The sequence below is a fragment of the Amphichorda felina genome (assembly GCF_050947745.1).
Source record: "Amphichorda felina strain 45539 chromosome Unknown scaffold_1, whole genome shotgun sequence".
Taxonomy (NCBI): Eukaryota; Fungi; Ascomycota; class Sordariomycetes; order Hypocreales; family Bionectriaceae; genus Amphichorda; species Amphichorda felina.
In genome coordinates this window covers 4,397,742-4,425,722 of record NW_028145049.1, presented here as the reverse complement: position 1 = coordinate 4,425,722, position 27,981 = coordinate 4,397,742, and the positions used below count along the sequence as shown (strand labels likewise).

Genomic DNA, 27,981 nt, shown 5'->3' with positions numbered 1-27,981 from the left:
ATGCGCCTGCAAACCCGTTTGCAACGGTTCCTCTGAAGGCAAGACAGTTTGTTTCGCCAATGTCGTCTTTTGTAATGTATTGGCGGTGGAAGCTGTTGAGGTTGGCGTGGGCAGCGGGCACAAATGGTTGCTCGTTCCAGGGGCTTGGCAGCGGGCCCCAGCGGTGCGCCAGGCACTAACAGCCACGGACAGCCAGTGAAAGCCAGTGAAAGCCAGTGACGGGCGCCCTGGAGGGGCTCCCCCTTCTCAGTGGAGGTCTGGAGCTCCAGGAGGGTCCCGCCCGGGCGTCCACATCCCGTCCCGCCCGCACCTCCAACTCGAAAGTCCAAAGTAAACATGCGGCCACCTCGACCTTTTTTTTTGTGCCCCGTCACCTGTCTCACTCCTCCAGGCTTCAAACCCCATCCATTCTCCTCGGTGCGAGCCCTACTAACCTCCAGCATCCAGCACGGCTCTGTACCACCCCGTCTTGCATAGCATAGCGAGCACCGTCCTCGGTTCTTGTCTGTACGATTTCTTTGGTGCCTGGCGTTTGTTTTAGCTTGCTTCATGGAGATTGCTTCCGTCACCTTGTCCTGTGAGTTCCACCTCGCCGCGCTACCCGCCTATTGTCCCGCCAAAGGAGGAGACAATCCTCCAACAAAGATTCTCTCTCTCGTTCTCTCTCGCTCTCGCTCTCTCTACCATGCAAAATGACAGCTCTGACACGCCACAGCTTCTCTCACGACTTAACGACTCATGGCTCGCCCAATTCCCATAGCATAGACCCCGGCGATACGATAGCAGCATTTTGACGAGCGTCCTCCATCCGCATCACCTCTCTCGTCATTGAATCCTGGTCATGAGCGACCAGCCACCGCCGCCGCCTCCCCACGGTGGCCATGGCGGAGGCCCCAGGTCCGGCGGACTGCCTCCTGGCAAGTACGACATCTTCGTCATTCCCGAACATTCTGCCGGCGGCGGTTTCCTGTACCTTCCGTCGCTGCAGCCCAACATCAATAGCTTTGTCGCGGGCTTTGCTTCGGCGTTGATACTGGTCGTCCTGGGGCAGAGCATGGCCCCCGCCTTCCGGACATGGTGGGATAGCTTCCAGGGCCTGGGCAACGTGGGCATTGGCATGCTCATAATAGGCGTGGGCTTTGGCGCCTGGTCACTCGGGCGGACGCAGAATGATGGAGGCTCCAACTTTGGCTCCAACTTCAGGCCAAAACCGAGTGCATCTAGCAGTGGACCGGGGGGCCCAGGGGGCTTTGGGGGAGGCTTCGGGGGCGGATTCGGAGGGGGCTTCCCAGGAACGCATCCCGGAGCTGCCCCGAACCCCGATGGGCCTCCGCCGCCTCCGCCGCCGCACGGCAGCAATCCGGGGGCCGGCCGTCACCAGCCAGGCGGGCCACCCGGTGGCCCTCCGCCGCACGGCACCAGGCAGCATGATCAGGGATACTATCCCACCGGCAGTACCCCTCCGCCCCATCCAGAGCCCACACCGTCGCCGCCACCTCGGGAAGAGAAGGCAGAGGAGAGGCCAAAGCCGCCACCACCAAAGCCTGAACCCCAACCTGAGCAAACCCCTGAACCAAAGCCCCAGCCAAAGTCCGAGCCAAAGTCCGAGCCAAAGCCAGAGCCAAAGCCAGAGCCAAAGCCAGAGCCAAAAGCGGAATCAAAACCGGAGCCAAAGCCCGAGCCGAAGAAGGAGGCGCCCAAGAAGACTGCCTGGGAGAAGGCCCGTGATCAGTACAAGGGATCCTGGGAAAAGGCTCGGGAAGAGACGCGGAAAAAGGAAGAAGAGCGCAAGGCCAAAGAAGCAGAGCAGAAACGCAGGGAGGAAACCGCAAAGAGACTAGCAGAGCTGCGCGCAAAGGAGGCGAAGGAACGGCAGCAACGGGAATTGGAGCGGCTGCAGCGCGAGATGGAGAAGCAAAAACGAGAAAAGGAGGCAAAGGATAAGGAGGAGCGGCAGAAGGCCGAACAGAGGGCCAAGGAACTGAGCGAGAAACTAGAGAGAGAAAAGAAGGAGCGCGAGCGCCAGCGGGAGCGGGAGCGGCTCGAGAAGCAAGTCAAGGAACTCGAAGAGCTGAAGAGGAAGAAGGAGGAGGAGGAGGCCAGCAAGTCGAGAAAGGGCAGTAGCTATGCCTTCTCTGGCGTTGGCGAGAAGACCAGCATGTGGCCCAACGGTCGACCACCGGCCCCCAGACACTCGCCGAGCCCGTCTGTAGCATCAAAGGCCCCCCCAAGCCCGTCTGTGGCCTCCAAGGCTCCCCCGAGCCCGTCTGTCGCGTCCAAAGCCCCCCCGAGCCCGGAGAAGAAACCTCCGGCCCCGACGGCCAAGACATACACGAGCGAAGGCACTCATTCGTACCGACCGTACGACCAGCAGAAAAAGCCAGCGCGCAAAAATTCGGTGTCATCGTTTGCCTCCGAGTCATCATGGGCACCATCCCAGACGACCACGCGAACTTCGCCACCGCCGTCGATGCGCGGCCCTTACTCGACCAAGGATCCGGACAAGATCATGATCTCGGGCGTGTACCTGTTCATGAACCAATTCGCCAAGACGCCCGCCAGCCAGCTCATATCGGGGGTTGGGTCTGTGACGGACGGCTTGATCCTCCGGATCACGACCGAGGGCCTCTTCATCGACGACGACGTCCGCGGCGTGCCACAGCGGGAGTGGGACGTCAAGGCCTGGACGCTCAAACAAGTCGAGGTATGGTGTCCCCCGCAGTGCTTAAATTCGCCATCGTCGTCATACTCGTCGTCTTCTTCGAAATCCTCCCACAAGACGACTCAGCCTCGGGCCCGCAACGCGGACAAGAGCAAGCCACTCACTGGCGAGGAGGCAGACACCTACCTCGTCGACATGCTGCGGGCGTGCAACGACTGCTGCCGTCATGAGCTCTGCGAGCGCACCTTCAAAGATACCAACATTCCGTCTTCGACGGGGCAGACTGGCGAGTGGAAGTCGAAGGGCCTGCACGTCCTCCGCGCGACACTGAGGGATCAGGAGGCCAAGCGATATCTCTTTGTGATTGACGAGGCCGAGAGCTGGAAGATGACCGTCGGGCTGCAGCGCCTAAGACGCGGGACGCAGGTCCGGCAGCTGGGCGTGAGCAGCATGTCGCCGTCTGAGGCGAGGGGCACGCTGGAGATGCTAGGTTGGACGAGCCAATAATCAGGATGTGCGGCGGGGTTTGAGGAGTCATTTGAACGGAGTAGGGGAGTAGGTGGGAGCATTTATATTTACAGCAAGCATGCATGTGGATGAGATTTGAGCGTTGGAATGTGTGGTAGTTGGAATGGGACTGCGGCAGGAGTTGCATATCTGCGAGACAAGAATCTGCATGTTTTTCTTTGCCAGCATTCCTGGACATACAGCTGACGGGACTGGATCAGATTGATCAACCGAATAAAGACAAATTTGGTGGCTCAGCCTCGAATCGCGGGCAATGGCAACTACTAAAATGAAGCATGGTGTATTCGCTACATCTCATAACCCCTCTTGCCCCTGACCACGCAAACATGTTCTGAGCGCAACATATTCTAAACTTCGTATGAAATAAAGGATCGACCAACGCCAACTAATCTAGACAAACAATGCCGGGGTATCACTTCCAAGTCAGTTCTTCCGCTGCTCCAGGTCCCAGACCTCGACCACACCGTCCATCCGTCCCAGCAGCAGCATCGACGAGTCTGCCGAAAAAGCAGCCGCCGTGACAAGCACATCACTCTCCACGGCACACACCACAGTCCCCGAGCTCACCTCCATGATATCGAACCCGTCCTCCGTCCGACACGCCAGAAACCGACAGTCAGGCGACACACACAGCGGCCAGCCCTCAGTCTCCCTTACGGCCCCCAGCCCGTACGACATGATCTCCCCACCCCGTGCAGGGTGCCACACGTGCACGCTCGCGCCCCAGATGGACACCACGGTGCCTCCATCCGGAGACACCCCCAGCGCGCGCGGGTTCCCGCTGCCCTCCATCTCCAGCCGTGCCACCGTCCGCCCCGCCCGCACGTCCGTGATCCGCAGCGTCCCGTCCCGCGAAGCCGTCACCAGCCTGCCCTCGGGCGTGAACGCCGCGTGCGCGATCCGGTCGATGTGGCTCGCCACGCGCCCGACCAGCGTCCCCGTGCGGGCGTCCCACACGCCCATGCGCTCGCCAGAGGCACCACTAGTATTACTGCTAGGGGTGGCGCTGGCCTCGAGGGCGGCAATCAGCCGCGCGTCGTGGCTCCACGCCAGGGGGCTGCCCGGCGCGGCGCGGATCTCCAGGGCCGGCTTGCGCGACCGCGGGTCCCGGATCAGCACGCTGCTCGAGTGGTGGTGCTCGGCGCCGCCGCTGAGCTGGGCGGTCCAGTCGCGCAGGGTGGCGATGCGGCCGGATGAGTCTGGGGCGGGGGCGGCGCGGGAGCCGGAGGTCTTGGAGAGGGAGGTGAGAGTCCTGCTGCTGTTGCTGCTACTACTGTTGGCGATATTGGAGGATAGGGAGAAGGTGTCGATCCAGGACTGCTGCGTCGTGGGGTAGACGGCCAGGGCGGTGGTGGTGGTGGAGGAGGAGGAGGAGGAGAGGCAGACTTGGGTGATTTCGGAGCGTGAGAGGGAGCTCCGGTGGCGGAGTGTGAGGGTGAAGTTGGTCAGTACCGCCCTGGTGGTGGGTTAGGTGTTGTTGTTGTTGGTGGTGTTGGGTGGTGTGAGGGCAGGACTTACATGGTGGATGTGGGTGAGAGGCGAGTCCCAAGGTAAGCTAACTCCCTTCTTGTTGCTGTCTGAGTGATGGTTCCTGCAATGACGATGTGGATGTGAATGATGCTTGCTGCAATTGAACAGCGGCCATGCTAACCTTTCCCGTCAGTCTATATACTCCTGAATAGCTTCATGTTCACTCGGCCGCAACCGGTGATACGAAGTCATTCTCGTAGTCATCACCCGTCTTCCGCCCGGCTGCTGTCGTATATCGTATTCACCAGAACTCCTACAGCAGCAGCGTCGCCGCCATGGGCGATTACCAATATTGCTGAAGGAGAAAAGGGCCTAGAACTCAGGGGGTACCTTAGGTACAGATACCCCAGATATTTCCAACTGGCATGACTTGCTCTCCCTCCACTTGAACAACGTCGTGGTCTGAAAGACAGGGGTTTGGTGAAGCCACTTACAGATTGGTAGTATTAATAAGAAACAGAATTTGTAATGCACGTCCGCTTGGCGACAATTGATGTGACTCGATTATCCCCTTTCTTGTTGATTCTAGGCTGGAAAAGGTCTGATTAAAAAAAAAAGCATCTCTTATATCGAGACGCCATGTCATTATATCCACAGGAGCAGCCTCCAACCCATCATCCACACTTAGACTCCGCCAAATTGCCTATTGCGTATCGCTATGCGTACTACGGGCCGTGACCGGAGCGCATAAGCTTGATTCTCCTGCATTGACCCGGCGTGAGTCACCTGCCATTGCGGAAGAAAAAAAAAATACTATGGTAATACTAGTATATCCAGCCTTCTTGTTCCCGGTATGTTGGGATTGGGTGTTGCGCGCTATTTCTGGAGAGGAGGCTCATCGGTGAGACGGATCAGGGTTAGTGGATGCATGACGTCCTCACAATTCACATAAAAAGGCGTCGAGAACGGTAACCAGGGCGCCGATGGCGCATATGGTGCATAATATGGCAGCCTATGCACCGAGAGGGTGACTCCTGAGAGTGACGGCTTTTGGTGGCGCTGCCGTGGATCAGGGAACCATCACGGTGAACATGTGAGCATCAGCTAATATGCAAGAAAGAGACGAATTATTCATTCAATTCAATTGACGCCAGGGCAAATAACCCATCACATCCAAGCCCACCCCTAACTCAAGCAAAGGCCTTGTCGTAGCCGACCATGCACGACCGGTACCGCACCGAGCTGTTCTTGAGCTTGTCCATGGCCTCCTGCAGGCCCTCGCGCGAGATGGGGATCTCCTCGACCCATGACGTGATGCCCTTCTCGGCGGCCAGGTCCAGCATCTCCAGCATCTCGCGGCGGCTGCCCAGGTGCGAGCTGCCGATGAAGCAGCCGTTGGTGATGAAGTCCTGGTTGCGCGTCATGGTGCCCTCGCCTCCGGGAAGGCCGACCGAGTTCCACCGGCCGTGCACGTCCAGCATGCTGAGGTACTTGCCCAGCTCGAAGCCGTCGAACGAGTTGGCTGTGTTGACGATGAGGTCGAACGTCATGTGGTGCTCCTTCTCCCACCCGTCCTCCTGCGTCGCGATGAAGCCGTCGGCCCCCATCTTGCGCGCGTCCGCCTCCTTGGCCCGCGTCCGCGAGATGGCCCACGTCTCGGCCCCGAGCGCCTTGGCGAACAGCACACCGTAGTGGCCCAGGCCACCGATGCCCACGATGCCCACCTTCTTGCCGGGGCCGGCCCCGAACCGCTTCAGCGGGCTGTACACGGTGATGCCCGCGCACAGCATGGGCGCCGCGTCCGAGCTGACCATCTTTTCGGGGATGGGGTACACCCTGTAGAGCAGAACAAGGTCAGCTCAGGTCATGTCATGATCGGGGGAAGGTGACTTTGATATAATAGGCAGAACAGGAGAACTCACCAGTACTCGTGGATGCGCGTGTGCGAGGCGTAGCCGCCCTGAGTGGTGCTGCCCGTGTCGAGGTAGGGGGCGCCGTAGGCGTCAATCTGGTGCTTGCAGTACGTCTCGTTGTCGTTCTTGCACTGGCGGCACTCGAGGCACGAGTAGACCTGGGCGCCGACGCCGACGCGCTGGCCGACCTTGGCGAGGGTCACCTTGGGGCCGACGTTGAGGACCTTGCCGACCACCTCGTGCCCGACGGCCAGAGGGTAGGGGCAGCCGCCCCAGTCGCCGCTGATGGTGTGCATGTCGCTGGCGCAGACGCCGCAGCACTCGATCTGGATGTCGACGTCGTAGTCGCCGAAGGGTCGCGGCGACCACGAGTTCTTCTCAAAGTCGAGCCAGCGGTCGGCGCTGGGCGACTGGAAGCCGCTGAACTTCTCAGGGTAGGACATGATGGCGCGGGGAGTGAGTTGGTCGTGTAAGAGGAGGTATTGGGTGTGAGGGACTGAGAAAAGGGAGAGGAGGAGGAGGTTCACAAGGAAGAGGGAACAGGACGGGGAGAAGAGAAGAAATAAGAGAAACGGAAAGATCACGCATCCCTCTTGTTGACTGGATGAAAGAAAAGTTCCTTCCAGGCCCTGTTCCAACTTTCCCCTCGGCCCCCACCATGAATCAATCACGATGGTGAGGGTGAGGGGCATCCGTATCCGTTGGCGAGCCAGTTTACCCGCCCACACACAGACCACACCTAGCTCCATGCCGCCTATCCCCGTCGAGTTCCACGCAGCCGACTTTTGCCTCGCGAGCGACCAACCGCCGAGCCAATTGTTGCTCCAATCTCGTGCCCTCCCTATCCGTAGCGGCTCCCAGCAATTAGGAACCATCTCCTGATGATCCTCTAGTCGTGGCCAGGCGGCCCGTGGTCGACAGCAACATGCTCGCAGTTCGTGTCGTGCCTTGGAGTAGCGCAGCACAAATCCGCTTCGCGGAGACGTGGGGCGTTCTCCGCCGCCCGCTTGCCCGCGTCGCAAGGGAATGCGATACGGGTAACGACGGTACGTCGGTAGATTCGTTTGCAAGTCGAAAAAGGTCACCCATTGACCCATTGACCCCACCATCTTCACTCTCTTCCAGAGGGGCAATCCCCCTGATCCCCGACACGGTCGGGGTTCACCTTGGCCGACCTTGTTCCGCTGCCGATGCAGGCTGATGATTGATCCGACGACCCGCCGATTCTTCCACCAACCGCCGTCAGCAGCCCCAACTTCCCAAATCCCATCGCCAAGACCCCTGGTTTGCAGCTCAGGACGATCCAACAGTTTGGAATTGAGCGATGTGGTAATATCGTCGCATGTCGGCAATCGGGTAACTCCCTCGGACAGACGCCCCGAGCTGCATCCTACTGCTGCCCCGTAACCCCCGCGCCCAACAACAAAGGCGTCCTGCCCTGCCTGCCTGCCTGCCTGATAAAAAGGCCGCCTCACTGCCTCTTCCTCTCGGGCGTCTTCCCACCCCCCAACCCGACCCCCGAGAGGAAGCACAGCCGCATCGCCATCCCCGCGTACACCCAGGGGACGTTGCCCCAGCCAGCCGCGTTCCACCCCGCGACGTCCCAGTAGATGCGCGGGCCCAGCGCCCGCAGCGAGCAAAGGTGCGCGCCGTCAGCCAGCAGCAGCACCAGGAGCACCGCGCGCCACACGCGCAGGTCCGCCGTGGACCGCAGCACGACGGCCTCGTTGAGCGCGAAGAAGAGATACATGCTGGCCAGCTGCGACATGGCCACCGACGCCGCGCGGGGCACGCCCTCTGTGGGCGCCGACGACGCGTCGAGGAGGGATAGGTACTGCGCCTGGCGGAGGTGGGTGTAGAAGGCGCCCACGACGGCCGAGATGGGCTCGATGAGCAGGAAGAAGAGGTTGTACGCGAGGGGCAGCCGGAAGCCGGCCTGTACCTGCTTAGGGGCCATTGCGAGAGATGGGTCCGATGCGATGGTGCCGTGACAGGTTGTAGGAGATGTGCGGTCCTGAGGTAGGTCTTGTCTGTGAGGTTGGTTGATGCTGCAAGGACGGGTGAGACCAAATCTCATGGCCGGGGAAAATGGTTGATCCACCCTACCCTAGACCATTCACGAGATGCTCACCGTCCAGGGAACACTATCGTACTCATAGTAGCTATCTTCTTTACAGCTCTAGATTGCAAATTACTAGTCGGGCTATTTTCTGCGAACACGATGGATGGTAAGGTTTCTTCATGATTGTTTTGGATTCATCATGCGATTCATGTTGCTGTGGCGTTGGCACCTATTGATCGATTTGACTTTGGCAATTGGGCCACCAGGAGCATACTAGAAGAGAACGGTTCATCTTGGTACCAGTACGTACTATACTAGGAAACCCCATCTTACCAGGCAAGCAATCGATCAGCAGCTAAGGCCATTGAAAGACCACTCACTTCACGAGAGCAGTGTCCGATGGGCAGAGTTTCGGCTGGTTGGGATTCTATGTACGGATAGTTCAATCCGCAACTGTGGCGATGGGCCTAACATGGCATCTCTACCAGCCCGACCCCATGTTAAAGTTGACCACCAGTTAACTCCCTTAAAAAAAAGACGAAACTGTCAGGGCGGACTAAAACGAGGAGGCGAATTTAGCAGTGGGAATGTGGTGTGTGGCTGTCCAGTGTCGTCCACTCGTGGCCGGGAGACTGATTCGGTCCCTGAAATTTTGGCCTCTGGCGCGAGTCGGTGAGATAGGCTCCGTGATGATCATTCGGGGCAGAATTGAGAATTTTAAGTTTCTGATGTACGGATGGAAATCCCGATTGCATGCCTTGGCATGCATGGCCCCATTGACCCGGCTGGCTGCATGGGATTGTGGCTGGTACTGTTGGAGATTTTTGGTAACGTTTATACCCGTAGGAACGTCATGGCTTGATGTCGATATGGAAGTTTGAAGTTGGGACAGGAGAAAGCCCCTCTGGAAATGAGCCCAACAAGTGGATCGTGTGCACGATCGTTGCTAAGCGCACGGGTGCAATCTGGGGGTGGGCTGGGCCCCTTAGTGGGCTGACCATGACGAGACCAGGGGGACTCCCAGCGTGAGCCTCCACTGAGGTGCCCACTGCCAGTGCCCACTGCCAACTGCCATCAGCAGACAGACAGACTGCCGACACGCTCCTCCTGCAACTCCTCCTCGATTGAGCCCGACTGACCCTGGCATCACCGGACGCGACTTGGGACGTGTTGATGCCCGTGGACCATCTCGACAATCACAGGGACACAGAGACCGATTCCCGTTTTCGATATCAGCAGTGGCAGTGTCGCGGATGCCTCCACCGCCACGCTTGCACGCCCCCGTCGTCATCAGACGAGGCCGTCTTGCACCCGTGGACCTGCTAGCTGAAGGTAGCGCCCTACCAAAAGTTTCCACCGACCCTCCCGCATTCCATTCGCGCCACCAACGACCACGGGGAGACGACCGACTGTCCTGTCCTGTCCTGAGTCCTCCTCTTGCTGATCCTTCGACATCCATCTCGCCAAACTCTATCTCCTCGCAGCTTTTTCATTGGCCTTTTAATTCCCTGGTCTTCCTTGCTTTTTGTTCTAAACGTCTTCTGGCCCCCTTTTCGGCCCTCCTTGTACTGCTTCGTTTTTTGTTCCTGGATTTCTTTGTGCCACATCTCCCCGTCTTCCGACAACACCGTATTGCAGGTTTCTGTGCGGCCTCGATATATTCGCTCGTTTTGGCTTCCATCGTATCTTCGCTTTGGCGCCAACCACTTGTCTAGGCCGTTCTGTGGCCGACATCAACTCGACAGCCCTCGTCTCTCTCTTTGACAGTCCCTGCGCCTCTGGGACACGTCGATATCCAGTCCTTTGTCCCTGCACTTTTGCACGCAGGAAACAGGTAAGATAACGGCTCCTGTCCCTCTTAACACCTGGCCTTATGCAACACCATAACAGCTGGGGTCTGTCTTCCCTGGCAGTCTAGTGTGGCAAAGGTTGAAGGGTCCGTTGATTTGCAGGGCAATGACTGACCGAGACAAGTGACTTTCAATTTGACCCAACTACTCCCTTAACTGAACGAGCTGGACTCCCTCACGCCGCACCTCGACCGATCCCCCGTCCCCGGAAATACGGACAACAGCACGATGATAAGGCGAACCTCACCCTCCAACGACTGGTCTTCGGGTCGCTACGCCTTGCCGGTCGACTCCCCCGAGTTTGTCGCCGGAGCTGTTGCGGGCGCTCTACCCCGAGACGCTCGCGGTGCAGGCCCACACCATCACCATCGCATGCGAAGCCTGAGCCTGTCCATGCCCTGGCGCCGCCCAAAGTCGTCGATGCTCGTCCACGAGAATCTGCGGGACCTCCCGCAGCAGCTGTGCGACGATTTGGAAGGCCTCCCGCAGCAGCTGCCTGAGATCGCCGTCGACGACGAAGCCGACTACCATGACCAGCCTCGTCCCGGGGGCCTTGGCCATGGCCATGCTACGCACCACTCCGCCAGCATCCGGGGCATCTTCCGTAGGGCGTCGATGTCTCTGCGTGGTGTGGTTCGCCGCCGCCCCTCTGTTGCTACGGAGGCCATTTTCGAGGAGCAGCCGGCCCCATCCGATCGACGACCTACTACGTCACACTTAGGCTGGAATCAGGCGCGGCATCATGCTAGTGTACGTCAGTCGCGGTCCTTCTATGGCCTCGAATTCACCTCGGAACCAGCTCCCATGGCCTCACGACCAACGTACACCTCCTATAACTCAAGGCCTGGCCTGGCTGGCGAGCCTCCCATCATTCCGCGGAATACCGGCGCGGCGGCCAAGGCTGCGGCAGCCATGCAGAACGAGTTCATGGCTAGAAGCGGGCCCCAGAACCGCTGGCTGCATCCCACGGCGAGCGAAGACAACAACGACGATGAGAGCGGGGTGGGCATCTCGGTAACTGTCCCTGGGGTCAAGGAGGCCCAGATAAGCCGGGTTGACTTCGTCACGAATCTTCCGACGGAGCTGGCCATCCACATCCTGGCGTACCTGGACGCCGCCGCTCTGGCCAAGGCCAGTCTCGTCTCCCAGAGATGGAAGCAGGTTATCAATAACCAGCACATCTGGAGGGAGTCGTGTCTCCGCGAAGTGACTGGGACGTACGCCATGAGCGGCGCCGTCCAGCCCAACACGGGCCTGGGCCTGCCACGGAACCTCCCAAGCAGTGACTGGCGGCAGATTTACAGGGTCAAGAAGGAGTTGGATCAGAGGTGGAAGCAGGGAAAGGCGCGCCCTGTATATCTCAACGGCCACACTGATAGTATTTACTGTCTACAGTTTGACGAGTACGTCAAAGACACCCCTCCCGAATGGGAACTTCAAGGCAAGGCAAACTGACAGCTCTGCAGGCACAAAATCATTACTGGGTCTCGCGACAGAACCATCCGCGTCTGGGACATGCATACGCTTGAGTGTCGGCTGGTTATTGGACCCCCCGAGGTTGTCCAAAACTCGGACCTGCTCGTCGACCAGAACGGCGAATCGGTACACTATGCGTCCCACTCCGAGGGAGAGAAATCTTCCACATCTTCTCCCACGCCTCTGTCGTTTGAGGAACACCACAAGGCATCCATTCTGTGCCTCCAGTACGATGATGAGATCTTGGCAACGGGCTCCTCCGACGCCAGCTGCATCATCTACGACATCCAGAATGGCTACAAGCCGATCCGCCGCCTTCAACACCACACCGCGGCGATCCTCGACCTTGCCTTTGATGACAAGCATATCGTCACGTGTAGCAAAGACATCAGCATTTGCGTATGGGATCGCGAGACGGGGGCACTGCTGCGACAGCTCCGCGGCCACACGGGGCCGGTCAACGCCGTGCAGATGCGTGGAAACACCATCGTCTCGTGCTCAGGGGACTTCCGCGTCAAGCTGTGGAATATTGACACGGGGAAGAACATCCGCGAGTTTGTCGGCCACACCAAGGGCCTCGCGTGCTCGCAGTTCTCCGAGGACGGGCGGTATGTGGCCTCGGCCGGTAACGACAAGACGATCCGCATATGGGACGCCAACACGGGCGAGTGCCTCCGGGAGATGCGCGCCCACGAGAACCTGGTCCGCAGCCTGCACATTGACAGCGTGAGCGGCCGCCTCGTCAGCGGCAGTTACGATACCGACATCAAGGTCTGGGACATGGAGACGGGCCGCCAGCTGCTCGACTTCCCACGCTGGCACGCCAGCTGGGTCCTCAGCGCCAAGAGCGACTACAGGCGCATCGTCAGTACGGGACAGGATCCCAAGATCCTCATCATGGATTTTGGCGCCGATGTGGACGGTATCGAGCTGCTCGAGAGCGGGAAGTGAGATGCTCGCGGCGGCATTAGCAGCTGCAATGGCTTCCACTGACGGGGGATCTTACGGAGAGTTGTACGGACCGACTTTCGGCGTCAACGTTTGGTGGTGTGGGTGTTACACGGGGATCAAGGGTGAATGTAATCGGGCCAGCTGCGGCGTGCCAGGTGGCTGCTGCCGGGCGGTTTAACAAGCAGCGCTGCTACCGATGGACCGAGCCGAGCGCGCACAAGGTTTGGTGCGTCTGTCCGACTTGATGTCGGACGTCTGGCCGGGAGGCTGCCGGGAGGGTAGAGTGTTGGTGTTTCACAGGCGGTGTCAACCGTCTTGTTTGGGTTATTCTTCGTGGTATTCCTCCCACTGCGGGCAAGTGGGCATGGACGGGCGACTGCTGGGATTATTAGTATACTTTTCTTTTTTTGTTCTCTCTCTTCGGTTTGCATTGCGGGCATCGTTCTAGCGACTCGTCCTCTTTTTCATTTCTGGTTTCTCCTATTCATACAATAAGACATGTAGATATGTGTAAATGCCCGGGTGGGACTATCTAAATCCCCAGGGTTCTAATGAGATTTCGTGGTATCGGTGGAGTTGAGCTTTCTGCCGTTGATCCGCGACTGTATACATCTTTTTTCCATTATACTGCCCTGATATTTTGTGACGAACTCCACGATATGGAGAGCTAGTGCGCTGCTTCTGGGGGATGAGGTTCAACTCGGTGACTTGGCGACGCTTCACAGGGATATCATTGGAAGTCCGCGTAACGTTGCAGGTTCGTCATGCCTGTGCGACAAACCCCTGTTTGTCACCAACAAGCTTCCAATGAAGAGAAGTAGAAAAAAAATGTGCGAATCGATGGTAATACCGACGTACAGAGCGGGGTAAGCACGGGTATTTGATTGTACGTGCATCGGTTTCTAGGTATTTACGATGAGTGGCCAGGGCCTTTCCGGGCCCCAGGGTTCCTCGTTCCCGGAGGATTTGTAGATGAGATGATGGGATGGCGAGGAAGGGCCGACTTGGCTGGCTGGGTGTGGGGAGCGCCAAGGCACTGAACAGAGCAGAGGAGAGTAGAGCAGATCAGAGCGGCAGGCTGTGGTTGGGGTGGGGAATAGATCAGCTCCCACTCGGGTTATTTTACAAGTTTGCTGGTGAGTAATAGTAAGTAGGCAGCTGGAAGGACAGCGTTGTTTGGAAGACAGCTGAAAAGTGGTATACCCTACGAGCTTGATGGCTGGCCACGTGGATAAGATGGGGTGTGTAGGACAGTAATTAATACTGCATGTCTAGGTCCTATCTGCCGTCCTTCGCCCACAAAACAAAGTCATCGGGATAACCCTGCTGGGGATGTTTGATGCCGTCAGTCGGCGCGTGATGGTGGATGGGTCGATCTGGGGAGTTCACGTGAAAGGCCCGTTTAACAAGCGTGGCCTGTCACGGCAGAGTGTTGGCGAGTCACGGTGCCCACCCTCATTGGTGCCCGGATGTAATGGTTCTATGGCGTTTGGGCGCTGTTTGTTTGCTTCGGGAGACAGAGTTCGTTCATGGAGTTTCGGGGATTCTGGAACGGGCAGTGGGTTTCCAGACCTTTTCTGCATCTTCTTTGTGAGGGGCAGTTTCTGAGCCAGTACATGCTTCTACCAGAATGCTTTTTTGGGCAACTTGGGAGGTGAGATATTAGCGAAGGATGACTTTCTCCCTGTCGCTTGGATCTGTCGTGCATTAGATAGCGCTTGATTCCTGCTTGAAATCATGTCCCTTGCAAGGCCAGACAGGCATCCCGTACTGCTGCATCATCGTAGGATGCAGGATGTGGAACTGCTGGGGCTTGAGCACTGGGGGTTAGGAAGAGGATGGTACGAATAGAGGAAGTGGGTTAGTTTGCTGAAGATTGAAGCGCCTCTGTGGCTGGTGGCTCCGGGATTATGGGGACAGATGATCCCCCGCATATCCAGGGTCGGCTCGGAGTGGATCGCTCCCATAACCAGGGCCATGCATGCATGATGGGCGTCTGGTCCTCTGACAGACAGCGTTTTAACCCGTGAGCCTTGCTCTGGGCGGCTCGGCCTCGGATGGAGAAGGCGGCTTCTGCTAGACCATCGCCTACGGAAATTGGTGTACGGTGTGCCCTCCTAGATGTAGAGACTCAGCTGGGTCCTAGTACTAGAAAAACAGCAGTAGTCGGTTTAGTGTCTCGGGCGAGGCCATCATTTGATTGTTCAGCCGCTTTGATGTCCCATTGTCCGTCGCCGCCAACCTGGTTTCTGCATGGCATTGACGTGGCTCTGTCGGAGACATATAGGCTCGTGACGCTGAAGAGACGAGACCCATCACCCTTGTCCATCCAGGGTGGGTGGCACGCGCCGGGCTATTCTGTGCTTTGTTGTGGTGGCTGATACCCCTTCAGGCGCCGTCTTGTTTTTATGGTGCGCCACGATCCACCCATTGTCTCTGAATCATACCAAGGAGTAAGGAATGGAATGGAGGCGAATAACGGCGCGTCGGGAGAGAAGCTGGCGGCCAGTCGCTCGCCGGCTGCCCGTTGACAACATCCAAGGAAATCCAAGCAGTTCCATGATTTGATGGGGGTTGAAAGGAGCCAAGAGCTAGGAATAGCTAGGAATCTTAGGCGAGAGAGCTGCCGAACTGGGTTCAGGGCGGGCCCGCCCACGCTGCAAGGCACAACTAAAACAGCACATCGATTGGCCAGGGGGTTGCCCCGATTGAAACAGCGCTACCCCCCCAAAAGCTAAGCTACCTGTGCCCCAAAGCCAACAAGGTCAGGGGCCCCACATTGCCGACGACATCTGTGCACAGCTGGCCAGTCCTCTCGATTCCTTTTCCATGCTCTCGCCAAACCACGCTGCTTGTCTGGTCTGTTAGACTGCCTACTAACGAATAAGTGTTTCTGTTTAGCTCCACGCTCCACCTGTGACAAGTCGGTTGTCTTGGGCCCAGTTCTTTAGTCTGCTGCCTGCGCGCCTGGTATCCCCGATCGTCGCCCAGACTTGGAGCGCCAGACTGCCAAACTGCCATACTGCTAAAGCAAGAGCGCTACCAGCATTATTTTCAGATGGGGCCGACTGCAGCCATCGGGCCGCGAGATCGATGAGCAGGGGTTGAGTTGCCAAGTCCCATTCATGCGCTCGGCAGAGGCTTCTGTAGCGCCTTGACATCCTGACAACCTGCGAGGTTCGAGAGCCCCCCAGGCACCGCGTTGCATCGAGGGTTGAGAGTTGGGTTGTTTGAAACGGCGTTCGGTCTTGACACTCTGGGCTTCTGGGCCTCTGGGTTTCTGGCGGCCAATTGTTTCACATTGTTCGCATCGCCAGGTCCACATCACCGGGCCAGCATGTCGCCAGCAGGATCAACAGCCATGGCATCGATGCCAGTGGGCGCGTCTGCCGTCTCAGATCTGGTAAGTTCCTGTTTCCAATCCCTTCCAGGTTGTTTGTTGCGGCGGCAGCTGCTACCAGTGCTGCGGTTGCCAGTGCTGCCAGCTGTGCGCGCCTGCCATGGAGACTCCAGGAGTTGTGGCTGGAATCCGTCGTTCGCACTTGCCGAGGCCACCTTATTATATTATAAGACATGGACACGTACTTTGTTGGTCGTGTCTTTGCCCTCTGTGTCTGGTTCCTAACTTTGGTTTCTTTCCGTCCCCCTTTTTCTTCTTTTCTGTCAAGTCTTGACGACTTTTGACGACCTCATCTGGCCGTCCCAAGCGACACTCATTTGTTCTCTCGCATTCACTCTTTCTCCGCCCCCCTCGCCCCCTCGACGCTCTGCCCGAGAGCAGCACCGACGACTTCCTAGTAAGTGTGCGCGCGTGTCCAATCCCATGTTTAGTGCTGGATGCCGGGTGCAACGTTGTCGACCCCCAGGCCGTTTGCTACTGGGGAGGCCCGACTTGGGGAGGCGCGAGTGCATCTTCCTCATGATCGCCAAACCGGCAACCCACACTCTCTGGCACCTCTCAGGCACCGCTCTGGCTCTCACAGCTGGTCCCTCCACCCCTCCCAAAGCAGAAGCTGCATGGTCCCTTGATCATACCAGGTTCCCATAGCTTCGGCTTCGGCGTCATTTGTCTCTGTTCTACATTCAAGCCTCACACCGACACCCCCCTCGTGCGGGCCTTCAACGCGCCGCACGGCCTTGCTCCGGCGCGTGATGCCCTCTACCTCCGATCACTGTCCCTCCAGGGCTTGTTCTCGGAAGTATGGCGTAAAGGATGGATCTGCTCGGCTGCTTTGCCCACTCAGCGGTCCATCAGTCCCTCATTCATTTCCAGCTCTGCTCACATTCACGTCACATTCACCTGTTCACATACCAGGTGTATTAAAGAAGCTACCCACCCCAACTCTGAAACTTTTCTATTCACACCACACATCCCATTGTTCCCTATTCAGAGCACCGCTTGCTTCGTGGCCGCTCGAGTAGTACAGGAGGAGATTCACACCCCCTTCGTCCTCTCCTTTCACTGTTCTTGCTCTGGTATATATAACTTGCCTCTCTTTTCTTTCAACCATCCCGCAACCCTCCTCAACTCAAGACAAAGCAGAAGCCAAGAAACAAGAAACTTAGCTAACCTCTTCCCCTTTCTTTAGCAAGCTTATCATTTCCGTCGACTTCCCTGGAGGAAATCGAGTAACTGGTTTTACATCATGATGGGCCTGTCGACCTTCGTCAGCGCCTCGCTGCTGGCTTTGCGCCTCTTCTCCCTAGAGGCTGCAGCGAGCCCTGCTACTTCTCCCCAAGTCCAGGATGACTCGGGCAACGGCGCTGTTGCCTCCGAGTGGTGGTTCGCCAACGTTGAGCACACTGGCGCTGTTCCCTTTGGAAACACCGGGGCCGATTACCCCGTCTTCCGCAACGTCAAGGACTACGGTGCTCTCGGCGATGGCTCCAGCGATGATACAGAGGCCATCAACAAGGCCATCACCGACGGCGGCAACCGTTGCGGTCTCGGATGTGACTCCAGCACCACTACCCCTGCTCTGGTTTACTTCCCTCCTGGCACCTACGTCGTCTCTAAGCCCCTGATCCAGTACTACTACACCCACATGATTGGCGATCTTTCCGACATCCCCACCCTCAAGGCCGCTGCCAACTTCGAGGGCATGGCTGTCATTGACGCCAACCCGTACAATGGCGAGAACAACTGGTTTACCAACCAAAACAACTTCTTTCGCCAGATCCGCAACTTCAAGATTGATCTCACGGGCTTGCCCATGACCACCGGGACTGGTATCCACTGGCAGGTTGCTCAGGCCACTTCGCTCCAGAACATCGAGTTCTTCATGATCGAGGACAGCAGCGAGCAGAACGCCCAGCAGGGTATCTTCATGGAGAACGGCTCTGGTGGCTTCATGACCGACCTGATTTTCCACGGTGGCAAATACGGTGCCTTCTTTGGCAGCCAGCAGTTCACCGCTCGCAACCTACAGTTCAACAACTGCAACACGGGCATCTATCAGATCTGGAACTGGATCTGGAACTACCACGGCCTCGTTATCAAGAACTGCGGCGTTGGCATTGACCTGACCGCCGGTGGCAATTCCCAGAGTGTCGGATCCGTCATCATCCAGGATGCTACCTTTGCTGATACTCCCGTCGGCGTTCGTACTCTCTACGATGTTGGACAGACCGGCACCAACGGCTCCCTGATCCTCGACAACGTCGACTTCACCAAGAACGTCCCCACAGCTGTCCAGAACGGTGGCACCAACAACTCCATCCTAGAGGGTAACCAGGTCGTCGAATCTTTCGTACAGGGTCGTGCCTACACTGGAAAGGACGGGGAGGCCGTCCAGGCTGTTCGCCCCGGCCCCAGCAAGCCCGCCGCCCTCCTCGATGACTCTGGCAAGTTTGTCACTCGCAGCAAGCCTCAGTACCCCGACGTCCCCGCTGCCAAGTTCATCTCGGTCAAGTCCAATGGTGCCAAGGGCGATGGCAAGGCTGATGACACTGCTGCCATCCAGAAGACCCTCGATAACCTTGCCGATGACGAGGTTGCCTTCTTCCCCCATGGTGCCTATATCATCACTGACACTGTTGTCATTCCCCCCAACGCCAAGATGGTCGGTGAGATCTGGCCCATGCTCATGGCTGGTGGCGACACCAACTTCAAGGATCAGAAGAACCCCAAGCCTATGCTCCAGGTCGGCAAGGACGGCGATGTCGGCAACGTCGAGATCTCGGACTTCATGATTGAGACCCAGGGCCCCCAGCCTGGCGCTATCCTGATGCAGTGGAACCTTGAAAGCGAGTCCAAGGGCTCTGCCGGCCTCTGGGATGTTCACTTCCGTGTTGGTGGTTCCGCTGGCACCAATCTCCAGTCCGACAAGTGCACCAAGACCCCTGAAAAGGAGACCCAGCCCAACCCCGAGTGTATCGGTGCTTTCATGCTCCTGCACGTCACCAAGTCTGCCAGCATCTACATGGAGAACACTTGGCTCTGGATCTCAGACCATGAGCTCGACATCAATAACTACAACCAGATCAACATCTACAACGGCCGTGGTCTCCTCCTCGAATCTACCAAGGGCGCCTGGCTGTACGGCACCGCTTCCGAGCACAACGTCCTCTACAACTACAACTTCCAGAACGCCAAGAACGTCTACATGACTGTCATCCAGACCGAGACTGCCTACTTCCAGGGCAACCCCGATGCCACCGTTCCCTTTGATATCAACGCCGACTTTCACGATCCCGACTTTGCCAACTGCCAGGGTGACAGGTGCAAGAAGACCTGGGGTCTCCGCGTTCATGACTCGAGCGACATTCTCTTCTACGGCGGTGGCATGTACTCTTTCTTTGAGAACTACGCCCAAGAATGCCTAGACACCGAGGACTGCCAGGAACACATGGTCGACATTGTCAACTCGGGCATCACCATGTACGGCGTTACCACCAAGGCCAGCGTGAACATCATCTCGTCCAACGGCGAGGGTCTCATGACCCACCTGCCCGACAACGAGAACAACTTCTGCGCTACTCTCGCCTTCTTCGATATGGCTGCCTCCAAGGGTAGCCCGGCTTAGAGGACTAGGGATGTCGGTCAGGGGGACGTGTGCAAGGCTTCAGGTCTGCTGGCAGCCTTCACGCTCTGGACATACTACATTCCCAAATTGTATATACGCTCGGTGTTGATGGATCACATATCCTAGGCAAATGTACTTTGAATTTCTGAACTTGCTCGTTTTGGTCCCCTTTGATTTTCATTTTGTTCGCCGTTGCTGGCCCTGGATAGGCGCCTCTCGGCAAGGATAGAGAGGTTAACTGGTTGTAAGACTGTGGACGGAAATGGGAATTAAACGGGAACGTTGGGATACCACGCGTGACGAAGCGAAGGGGGCTTTGAGAGAGAGAACGATGAGGTGGTAGTAAGGTCACGTGGGTGTGGCTGCAGCCCAGCAAAGGCAGTGGCCGAACATGAAATGACGAAACTGTGACATTTCATTGACTTTTTCGCATTGGAAATGTGCATGTAGCCACGCAACACGCCAGTTGCCATCGAGATGTGCATTGAAAGTGGCTGAAAGTGGCAAATGTTGTTCCATCTCACTTACCGCTAGGTAGTACTAGCACGTACGAATAGACTCTGATATATTGCACAGACGAGGATGGGTACGTGCGGCATTGACCGGTCCACCTTGCGGGGAGCACAAAATATCAGGCCATGATGAAAATGCAGCTTGTCCGGCAGGGCTTATTCTAAACCTTGGCGACAGGAGCCCTCCCCATGTGTCACAGAGCGGTCATGGCATCGTCACAGACACGTGCGGGCAGACTCCTCGAGGCCTAGGAGACAAACGATCAAGTGCATGCTGTGGTTGGCTTCTAACTGTGGCGACGCATCCCTCCTGAACCATAGAAACTGGGGGAGGCGAGGTGACAGGTTGCTGCCGACTAAACTCAACGCCTCGAAACAAGAAGGGAATGTACCCGAATGAAGGATTCCTATGGCTATTACCGTTTTGGTACTCGCTTTCTTGATATGGCTCGGGGCGGCTGCGTGGCTTGGAACCTTGTTTAATGCTGGCCACCACCATCGACAAAGGGGTAGGGAGAACGTGTGAAACATATACGAGCTTCTTCTACGTTGCTATGTGAACATCACTACTCCGTAAATGGGAAGGAGTATCGATGAGGCTCGGGTAGGGCCGGCAAATGGCGAACCTAAGTAGCGAGCAAAATCGGGCTAGACCTGCACCGACCGGGCCGTGGAGATTCGTCGGGCCTGGAGCTGAGGCTGGAGCCAAAGCTCGAGTTGGTTGGGTTTGGAGATTGGGTTTGAAGAGAATCATTTGTCAGCTACACCAGCTTGGAGTAGCGGGTAGGCCCAGACGCACCATGGTCACTGATAGATGTTTAAGAAGACGATGGGCCTCCTAGTGGCTTGACACGTTCCCGAACAAGACTGTTGCTGGACCCGTTTGGGCAACAAGACGCCAAGACGCGAAAGAGGTGTTTCCCACTTGAGACGAGTTGGCGTATTCAGTGGCTTCGTGGACGAATGGGGAGGCTGTTGGATGATGCGAAAACGACACGCGGAAAGGCCCTGGCGTTTTAGACCGACTTGAAGTTGTGAGTTGTGGGTTGTGAGTTGGGAGTTGGTTCTGAGGCGCTTGCTTCTGATCTGCTCCCCAATCCCCATTGCCCCCCAAACTTGGACCCTGATGGAGGTGGCGGCTTGCTGTCAGCGGCCTAACGGAAAGGAACCAACTAGGCACCAAGGGAGGGCGGTATGTTGGCGCGGAGGACCCTCTGCTACCCTTCCCCTCGACGACGGAATGCACCGCATGGTCCGCATCGGCGCATCTATCCTACCCAGTAGCGGTTGCAGGGGGACGCAGCGCTGTGGGAAAAGAAGATATGGGCCACTGCGACTCGGCCCCGAGTGGCGAAAAGTCGTTGCTTGTTGCTTGCAACCCTGACAAAACCGGTGTCTAACATGGCTGGCAATAACGGACATGCATGGCAGTTGAGGTGCCAATTACAATGACCATTGCCAGGATCCCAGGCCTCCTAGACCAACAAGCGGCATCCAACAGGCCTAGTGCCCAAGGGACGAGCGGAACCCAGAACGATGGAGAGGGATGGCCAGAATGCCTGGCACCATTGGGTTGGGGGGCGTCGTGAACCTTGGCCTCCACGGTGCAAACGCAGCCCCGCCAGACCAAAAACGAGGCGTCGCCGAGGAGAAGCCCTTGCACACAGAACCTGGTAGCATGGAACCTTGTACGGAGTGTCGCGCGTCAGATCAGAGGAATCGTAGGTGAGCCATCGTGATAGTGGTTCGTGTTCGGGGCTCGTCAGTGCTCCTTTTTACTCTGAGGTAGTAAGTACCCCACCGGAGCCATGTCCGTCACCAGTAATTGGCTGCCATCCTGTGGAGAGCGAGTTCCCTTATGCCCCTGACTCGTCGAGCACACTCTTGGTAACCAAGCCTCTCCTAAGCACAGGGGTGCTTCGGGGTTGCGGGTATCCGCACGTCCTACACGTAGTTAGGTTTGCTGTGAGGCGAGAGCGCCAGTAAAGAGTCGCAGCAAGTCCAGGCCCTAGAGCCTGCAGGAGCTCGGCAGCAGGGACTGTGCCATCCAACGGCGATCTGACAGCTAGCGATCCAACGACAGCTGCTAAGTCGCCGCTTGTCGCTCCTCCTCGATGCTACTTTGACATTTGGAGACTCAAAGCCCCGAGAACACAATGCCCCATGACCCTTCAAGTCGATCCCCCCTGCTCATCCTAATCGGACAGGGCCCCCATGCTGTCTCCTTACCTTTCTAGTAGGTAGAACAAGAGATCGAGAGTCAGAGAAAGAGACACGGAGCCAGACGGCGTGAGTGTGCCGAGTTCAGCATAGGCACGGATTCGGACCATGGGCAGATCTCGAACAATATTCAAGGCCTGCCGGGCCTGTCGACGGAAGCGCGCCCGGGTAAGTTAGCATGGACATACTCTATCGTCCTTCCGAGCTACTCCCCTAGATCCCTGGATGGTGCCTGTTGACCTAGGCCCAAACACTTCTCACACATCAATACCAAGGGTCGGAGTGCCAGTAGCGCGACGTACCTAGCCCGCGAGACGGCAGCGAGGGCCCGCCTCCCGCCTGACTGCCGCTCTCTCCACCGCCGGCACTGGTGGACATTTTGTCCAGTCAACCAGTCCGGTTCCCTTTTTCTCAATCCATCCTAGCTCTCGGCAGAGCTTCCACGAGTCTGCTCCAAAGCTAGCCATCCAACCCCCTCCCCTTTTCTTCGTTAATAGTTGCGGACTCGCTTCGACTGACTCTTCTGTTCGTGAATTCTGTAGTGTGACGGAGAGCAGCCATGCCAGCGATGCGAGCGGTGGAAGACGGAATGCCTCTACGATCAGCGGCCGGGTGAGACCAAGGAGAAGCTCCGCGGCGAGAGAACCGAGCTACAGAAGTATGACAAAGCTGTCAACGTCATCATCAAGGCTCTTGTTTCGGAACAAGATGATGAAGCAGTCCTGATCTCTCTGTGGAACAAGGAACCCATCGAGCAAATCGCTGACAAGCTGCTGCGTGCCCGAACGAACGCCGGATATACCACCAAGGACGAGGACCACCCTCCGGAGCAGCTAGATCTGCTTAACAGCAGTTGCCTGCGCATTGACGAAAACCTTCTTCACCTCGGCCCCTCGAGTAACCCCCCGTCAGCGTCGATTATTGATAACCCCATTTTTGCCGGCCCTCCACCCTGCCTAGATCAACTGTCCGTCGGAAGCGACCATATCCAGGGTTCGTCCCCCGAGGACGCCACAGGTGACGACCGGGAGCACAGGCTCGACCTGCAGGGCACGCCGGATGGCCTCTCCGCCTCCGAAGAGGCCTCAGAGGGTTCCATATACTCCAGCAGCCTATACTCGCCCATCCTGACCAAAATCGATCGAGACCCCCTAGAGAGCTCTTGCTCTGCCCCTAGAGAAGTCGACGCGACGTTGCTTCGCGGCGCACGCGAGAAAAAAGCGTCCGAGACGATTGATAATGCGCAGGATAACAGTAACCTCGTAGTGCTGCCATACCATCTCGTCAAGGAATCTGTCGACACCTTCTTTGACCGGCAATACCTACCATTTCCGGTCATCGACCGGGAACTGTTCATGCAAGACTTTCTGGCTGGAAGGCATGGCCATTGCTCGCCGGCATTGCTAAGGTCAATATGCTGCTTATCGTGCCGCATCCTTGGGGGTTACGACAGCACGAGGTCACAACATGCCGCCTTGGGGAACCGGCTCTTTGAGGAGGCGACCCGTCTTCTCAAGGCAGCCGACAAATCCAAGTACGTCATCCCCGATGCCCAGGCTCTAGGTCTATTGTCTTTGCACCAACTGGGGGTGGGGGGGTACGCGGAGGCGCGCGAGCTGGCGGACGAGAGCGTCAGGCGGATCGACATCCAGTACCGACAGCAGGGCGAAGAGCAACGGGTTGACTCGTCGTTGCAAACGACGAGGGCCACTACCTTGTTCGGAGCCATTTCGCTCGCCCGGTAAGCTCTTGATGAGTCCTCCTCTCGATGTCCTACTAAGTGGCCGCCTCACAGGATGATTCGCCTAACGATTGGATATCTCTCGGACCTATCCCCGTCATCTCAGCAAGGTGTATTTTCCATAAACCTTGCAGGCGATTTCCCAAGTAAAATAGATCCTCACGTCGAGCAGTGTAGGCCGTTTGCCTTGATTCCGACCATGTATTCTGGATAGATGAAACTGACGTATGTTGCAGTGCTGAGCTTCCCAGGCCTGCTCCAGGTCAACGACCTTCCGCGAGGGGTGCCACATGTTCCGACCATAATGTTCCAGCTGACGGGTTGGGTGTACTGCTTTTCGTCACGATCTCAGATATGGGATGGCAATACATTGCCGAAACACCTGCGCGATACGTACCGAGCTTGCCTGTCGTGGTACGATTCTGCCCTGCAGACCATGGGCGACAAGCATGAGGCTGGCCCATTTGTTCAGTAAGCCCCCGGAGCCCGAACATCTTGTAGCTCCTTTACTTCAGCGGAGCCCACGAGATGTACTGCGAGTACGCTGTATTGTGCTGCTAACAGACGCGGCAGTCTTTTCTATCATTTCTGTCTCCTCACGCTCTTCCGCCCCTTTTGCCATCTTCAATGCTTAGACACGGAAGTGTCGCCAGTCAACATTTGCGCTGAATCGGCGGAGGCCATATTGGCGCTCGTGAAATCATGCAACGACCTAGGGGAACGGCATTTGCCATGTTTTGTACCCCTCTTTGTCCACGCCGCCGGCCTTACGGAAGCTGATATCGTGGCGGGAAGTGCCCTGCTTGGCGATACTGTGCAGCTGCCTGCGAGACGAGCGAGTGCGGTTGCCCGAAAGGCTGATGACGAGAGGGTAGATAGGGGTCTGTCCCTTGCTGAGTGGGCCACAGAGCAACTAGCGGTCTTGGGCGATGTTTATCCGTCTGCCTGGAAGTGCAGATTGGCGCTACAAGGGGGGTTGAGTCAACAAACTCGCAGTCGGGGTGCTCATTTGCCCTAGCAGATGATGTCGTGATTGTGGTTTGCCATCGCCAAGCGAGTTCCGTCTCGATCGGTCGTCTGTAGGATGTGGAGTAGGCTGGTCGTCATGGGAAGAGTCGCGTCGAGGGCGGTAGCAGTTCTGGATAAGGCTTGGAGAAGCTAGACTCAGCGGAGGCACTCCTTCATTAGGGAAGGGGGAGCGGAACTAGGGCGGGTAGGATGTGGCGAGCCATTATGCCTCCGGATTCTTCGACGTGACAGCAAAACATACCCGAGCTTACTTGATGCTGTCTTTGTCCCTTCACCCGTGGAAACCTTGCACCAAGGGTTTAAACCTGTGGGTTCTTTGTTCGTATTGCCCACGGACAGAACGAAGAACGAGATAGCTGTGGCGTTGTGACACCAGAGACGGCATCTAGTTCTTCGAAAATTCTCGCGGATATGTGGGCTGTTGGGACTGTTGGTTGGTGGGGTGTTGAGATCAACCAAGGTTTTAGCAAAGTCGATGACGGACGTTGCTGAAAAATATTGAAAGAGGGTAAAAGAGCGTTGAAGATGGTTGATTGGGGTCGAGTTGACGAGCCTGGCAGGGGCAGTGGAAACTACGACGCCATTGTGGAAGGCACGAAAGAGGCAAGGGGAAAGGAAGTTCGTCGTGAAAGGAAAGGGCGGCTCAATGCGTGCGAGGGGGTGGCCTAACAGGAGCCACCTGCCTGCCTGAAGACCCTGAAGACAACGACTACCACCGGCGCGTTACACGTACATTCTCGAGTTGTTCACAATGTCGAGGACTTGTACCGCAACGAGAAGCAGAACGACTATGTCTCGCCTTACGACGGGCTTCAAGGCGCCCTCGAAGGACTCAGGGTTAGGCAGCAAGTGGCGGGTGGAGATGGGCGACGGCTTTGCACCTCACACACGACAAGCTGTATCGCTCCTTGCTTCTTCCACCTCCCACCGCAGCCTCCACATAAATGCTGGTATGGACTTTCTAGCTTACCTGCGGCACCTGCGAGCGCCGGGTCCCCATACCTCTAGCCCTTGGCAACGGCAGTTGGTGGCGGTTTGGGTTGGCAAGCAGCTTGGAGAAGGCCGGGACCCCCAACCCCTTACCTACCTACCTGGTATACTGCCTGATAGAGGTACTGTATACTGCCTGTCAGGTAGCGCGCGTACTACCAGGTGGTCAGGCAAGACTCCCATCGTCACCTCAGAACACGCTTACTGGTATCATCTTAGGCAGGAGCATTTTGGCATTTCACTCATATTGACGTCAACGGCAATCGGTACCTATATCATCATCAGTCTCTTGGCTTGCTCGTCTGGGAGGAACGCTCTCCCATCTATCTGGCAGACTTCCTATAGGTACTAAGACTTGGTCACTTCCACTGAGTTACGGCACCCCATCAAGTGTTGAGCTGGGTCGGCAAGGCCCGGCAAGGCTCAGCAAGAAGTTACCTTGGCAAACCTCAACGCCTCAGCTGTTACCAGGCTAGTATGGCGTCTGGTTTAGATGTGTATCGATGTTCGCTACGACTTTGGGTTCGCTGGATCTAATCGAGATCCGAGTCTTCATCCGGGGACTGAACTTGAGATTTACGCTCTCGCTCCTTCAAGCTGCCGACCCATGGGCAACGGTGATTTGTGCAGGTATAATTATGACTTGCGGGGTTGGCATTTGGTATTAACAAATGTGTAGACCAACCAACGCCAGCACTGCGCAATGTAGTGCTAAGGTATGATTTGCCTGGACGGACACATAATAGTGGAGTAATGTCTTTCAAGGAATACTTACTCCGTGTGTTCGTACTTTCAAGTTGGTACCGACCTGCTTATAGGCAATGGCAGTTTTTCGAACAATACATACTTGTTTGCCTTCTACGGGTTGTGGTTTGTTATGGTTGTCGTTGTGGGCGAGTCCCGCAAGTTCAGGGGGAGATCTGAGTTGCAATGGGATGGAACACACATAAGCCCTGCCACCACACAACACTGACACTACACTACCTCTAGAGATACTACCTACCTACAAGGTGTAGTCAGGCAGGCCGAGCTGACCCGGTGGCCGGTCAATTAAGCGTTGTTATCCAACACGCCTGCAGATATGGGACAGGAGTCTTCTTTTCCTTTTTTCCTCCTTTGATCCTCCCCCAGTCCCCTAGCTCCCACCCCTCTCTCATCTTTCTTCAACCATGGATTCAGATCATCTAGTCGAACCTAACGCCCGACCTCGATACCGTCCGCTGCCCCCGATCCTGCCATCCGAGAACACACGGCCTGCCCTGTCCGATTCGACTTCGAGCTCGTCCGCAAGCCCTTTGGGCTTTGCACCACTGCGTGTTGCTGATGCCCAGACTCCTCTCCCTTCTTCACATTCTCTCCCGACCTTGAAGCCACCAGTGCCACTTCTGCCGCGAAGACAAATGACTAGAGTTGCTTGCGAAGCATGCCGAAGACGACGGATCAAAGTACATGCCCGCCAGAATCGTCCTTGGGTCTGTATCCGGGACGGCCACGGCAACGGAAGTGCTAACCTAGCGGCATTGAGTAGTGCTCTGGTGATCGACCTAGATGC

General features: G+C 57.0%; 7 protein-coding genes across 7 annotated transcripts; 4 read left to right on the top strand and 3 right to left on the bottom strand.

The window, feature by feature from the left end:
- Positions 1-841: 841 nt before the first annotated feature.
- Positions 842-3,169, top strand: ACO1O0_001445 (uncharacterized protein; the record flags this gene model as incomplete). The annotated part of the gene is made up of 1 exon (XM_083190932.1): positions 842-3,169. One exon carries the CDS (start codon positions 842-844, stop codon positions 3,167-3,169), a length of 2,328 nt encoding a protein of 775 aa, XP_083054791.1.
- Positions 3,170-3,613: 444 nt separating this feature from the next.
- On the bottom strand, positions 3,614-4,912 carry ACO1O0_001444 (WD40 repeat domain-containing protein; the record flags this gene model as incomplete). The annotated part of the gene is made up of 2 exons (XM_083190931.1): positions 3,614-4,646; positions 4,905-4,912. The coding sequence occupies 2 exons, from the start codon at positions 4,910-4,912 to the stop codon at positions 3,614-3,616; spliced, it is 1,041 nt and encodes a 346-aa protein (XP_083054790.1).
- A 938-nt stretch (positions 4,913-5,850) lies between these two features.
- On the bottom strand, positions 5,851-7,016 carry ACO1O0_001443 (chaperonin 10-like protein; the record flags this gene model as incomplete). Its single annotated transcript, XM_083190930.1, has 2 exons — positions 5,851-6,496; positions 6,583-7,016. The coding sequence occupies 2 exons, from the start codon at positions 7,014-7,016 to the stop codon at positions 5,851-5,853; spliced, it is 1,080 nt and encodes a 359-aa protein (XP_083054789.1).
- Positions 7,017-8,044: 1,028 nt separating this feature from the next.
- On the bottom strand, positions 8,045-8,530 carry ACO1O0_001442 (uncharacterized protein; the record flags this gene model as incomplete). The annotated part of the gene is made up of 1 exon (XM_083190929.1): positions 8,045-8,530. One exon carries the CDS (start codon positions 8,528-8,530, stop codon positions 8,045-8,047), a length of 486 nt encoding a protein of 161 aa, XP_083054788.1.
- Positions 8,531-10,905: 2,375 nt separating this feature from the next.
- Positions 10,906-12,912, top strand: ACO1O0_001441 (WD40-repeat-containing domain protein; the record flags this gene model as incomplete). The annotated part of the gene is made up of 2 exons (XM_083190928.1): positions 10,906-11,888; positions 11,952-12,912. The coding sequence occupies 2 exons, from the start codon at positions 10,906-10,908 to the stop codon at positions 12,910-12,912; spliced, it is 1,944 nt and encodes a 647-aa protein (XP_083054787.1).
- A 4,646-nt stretch (positions 12,913-17,558) lies between these two features.
- Positions 17,559-19,937, top strand: ACO1O0_001440 (pectate lyase superfamily protein-domain-containing protein; the record flags this gene model as incomplete). The annotated part of the gene is made up of 1 exon (XM_083190927.1): positions 17,559-19,937. The coding sequence occupies one exon, from the start codon at positions 17,559-17,561 to the stop codon at positions 19,935-19,937; it is 2,379 nt and encodes a 792-aa protein (XP_083054786.1).
- A 2,840-nt stretch (positions 19,938-22,777) lies between these two features.
- On the top strand, positions 22,778-24,414 carry ACO1O0_001439 (fungal specific transcription factor domain-containing protein; the record flags this gene model as incomplete). Its single annotated transcript, XM_083190926.1, has 2 exons — positions 22,778-22,837; positions 23,212-24,414. 2 exons carry the CDS (start codon positions 22,778-22,780, stop codon positions 24,412-24,414), a joined length of 1,263 nt encoding a protein of 420 aa, XP_083054785.1.
- Positions 24,415-27,981: the final 3,567 nt, after the last annotated feature.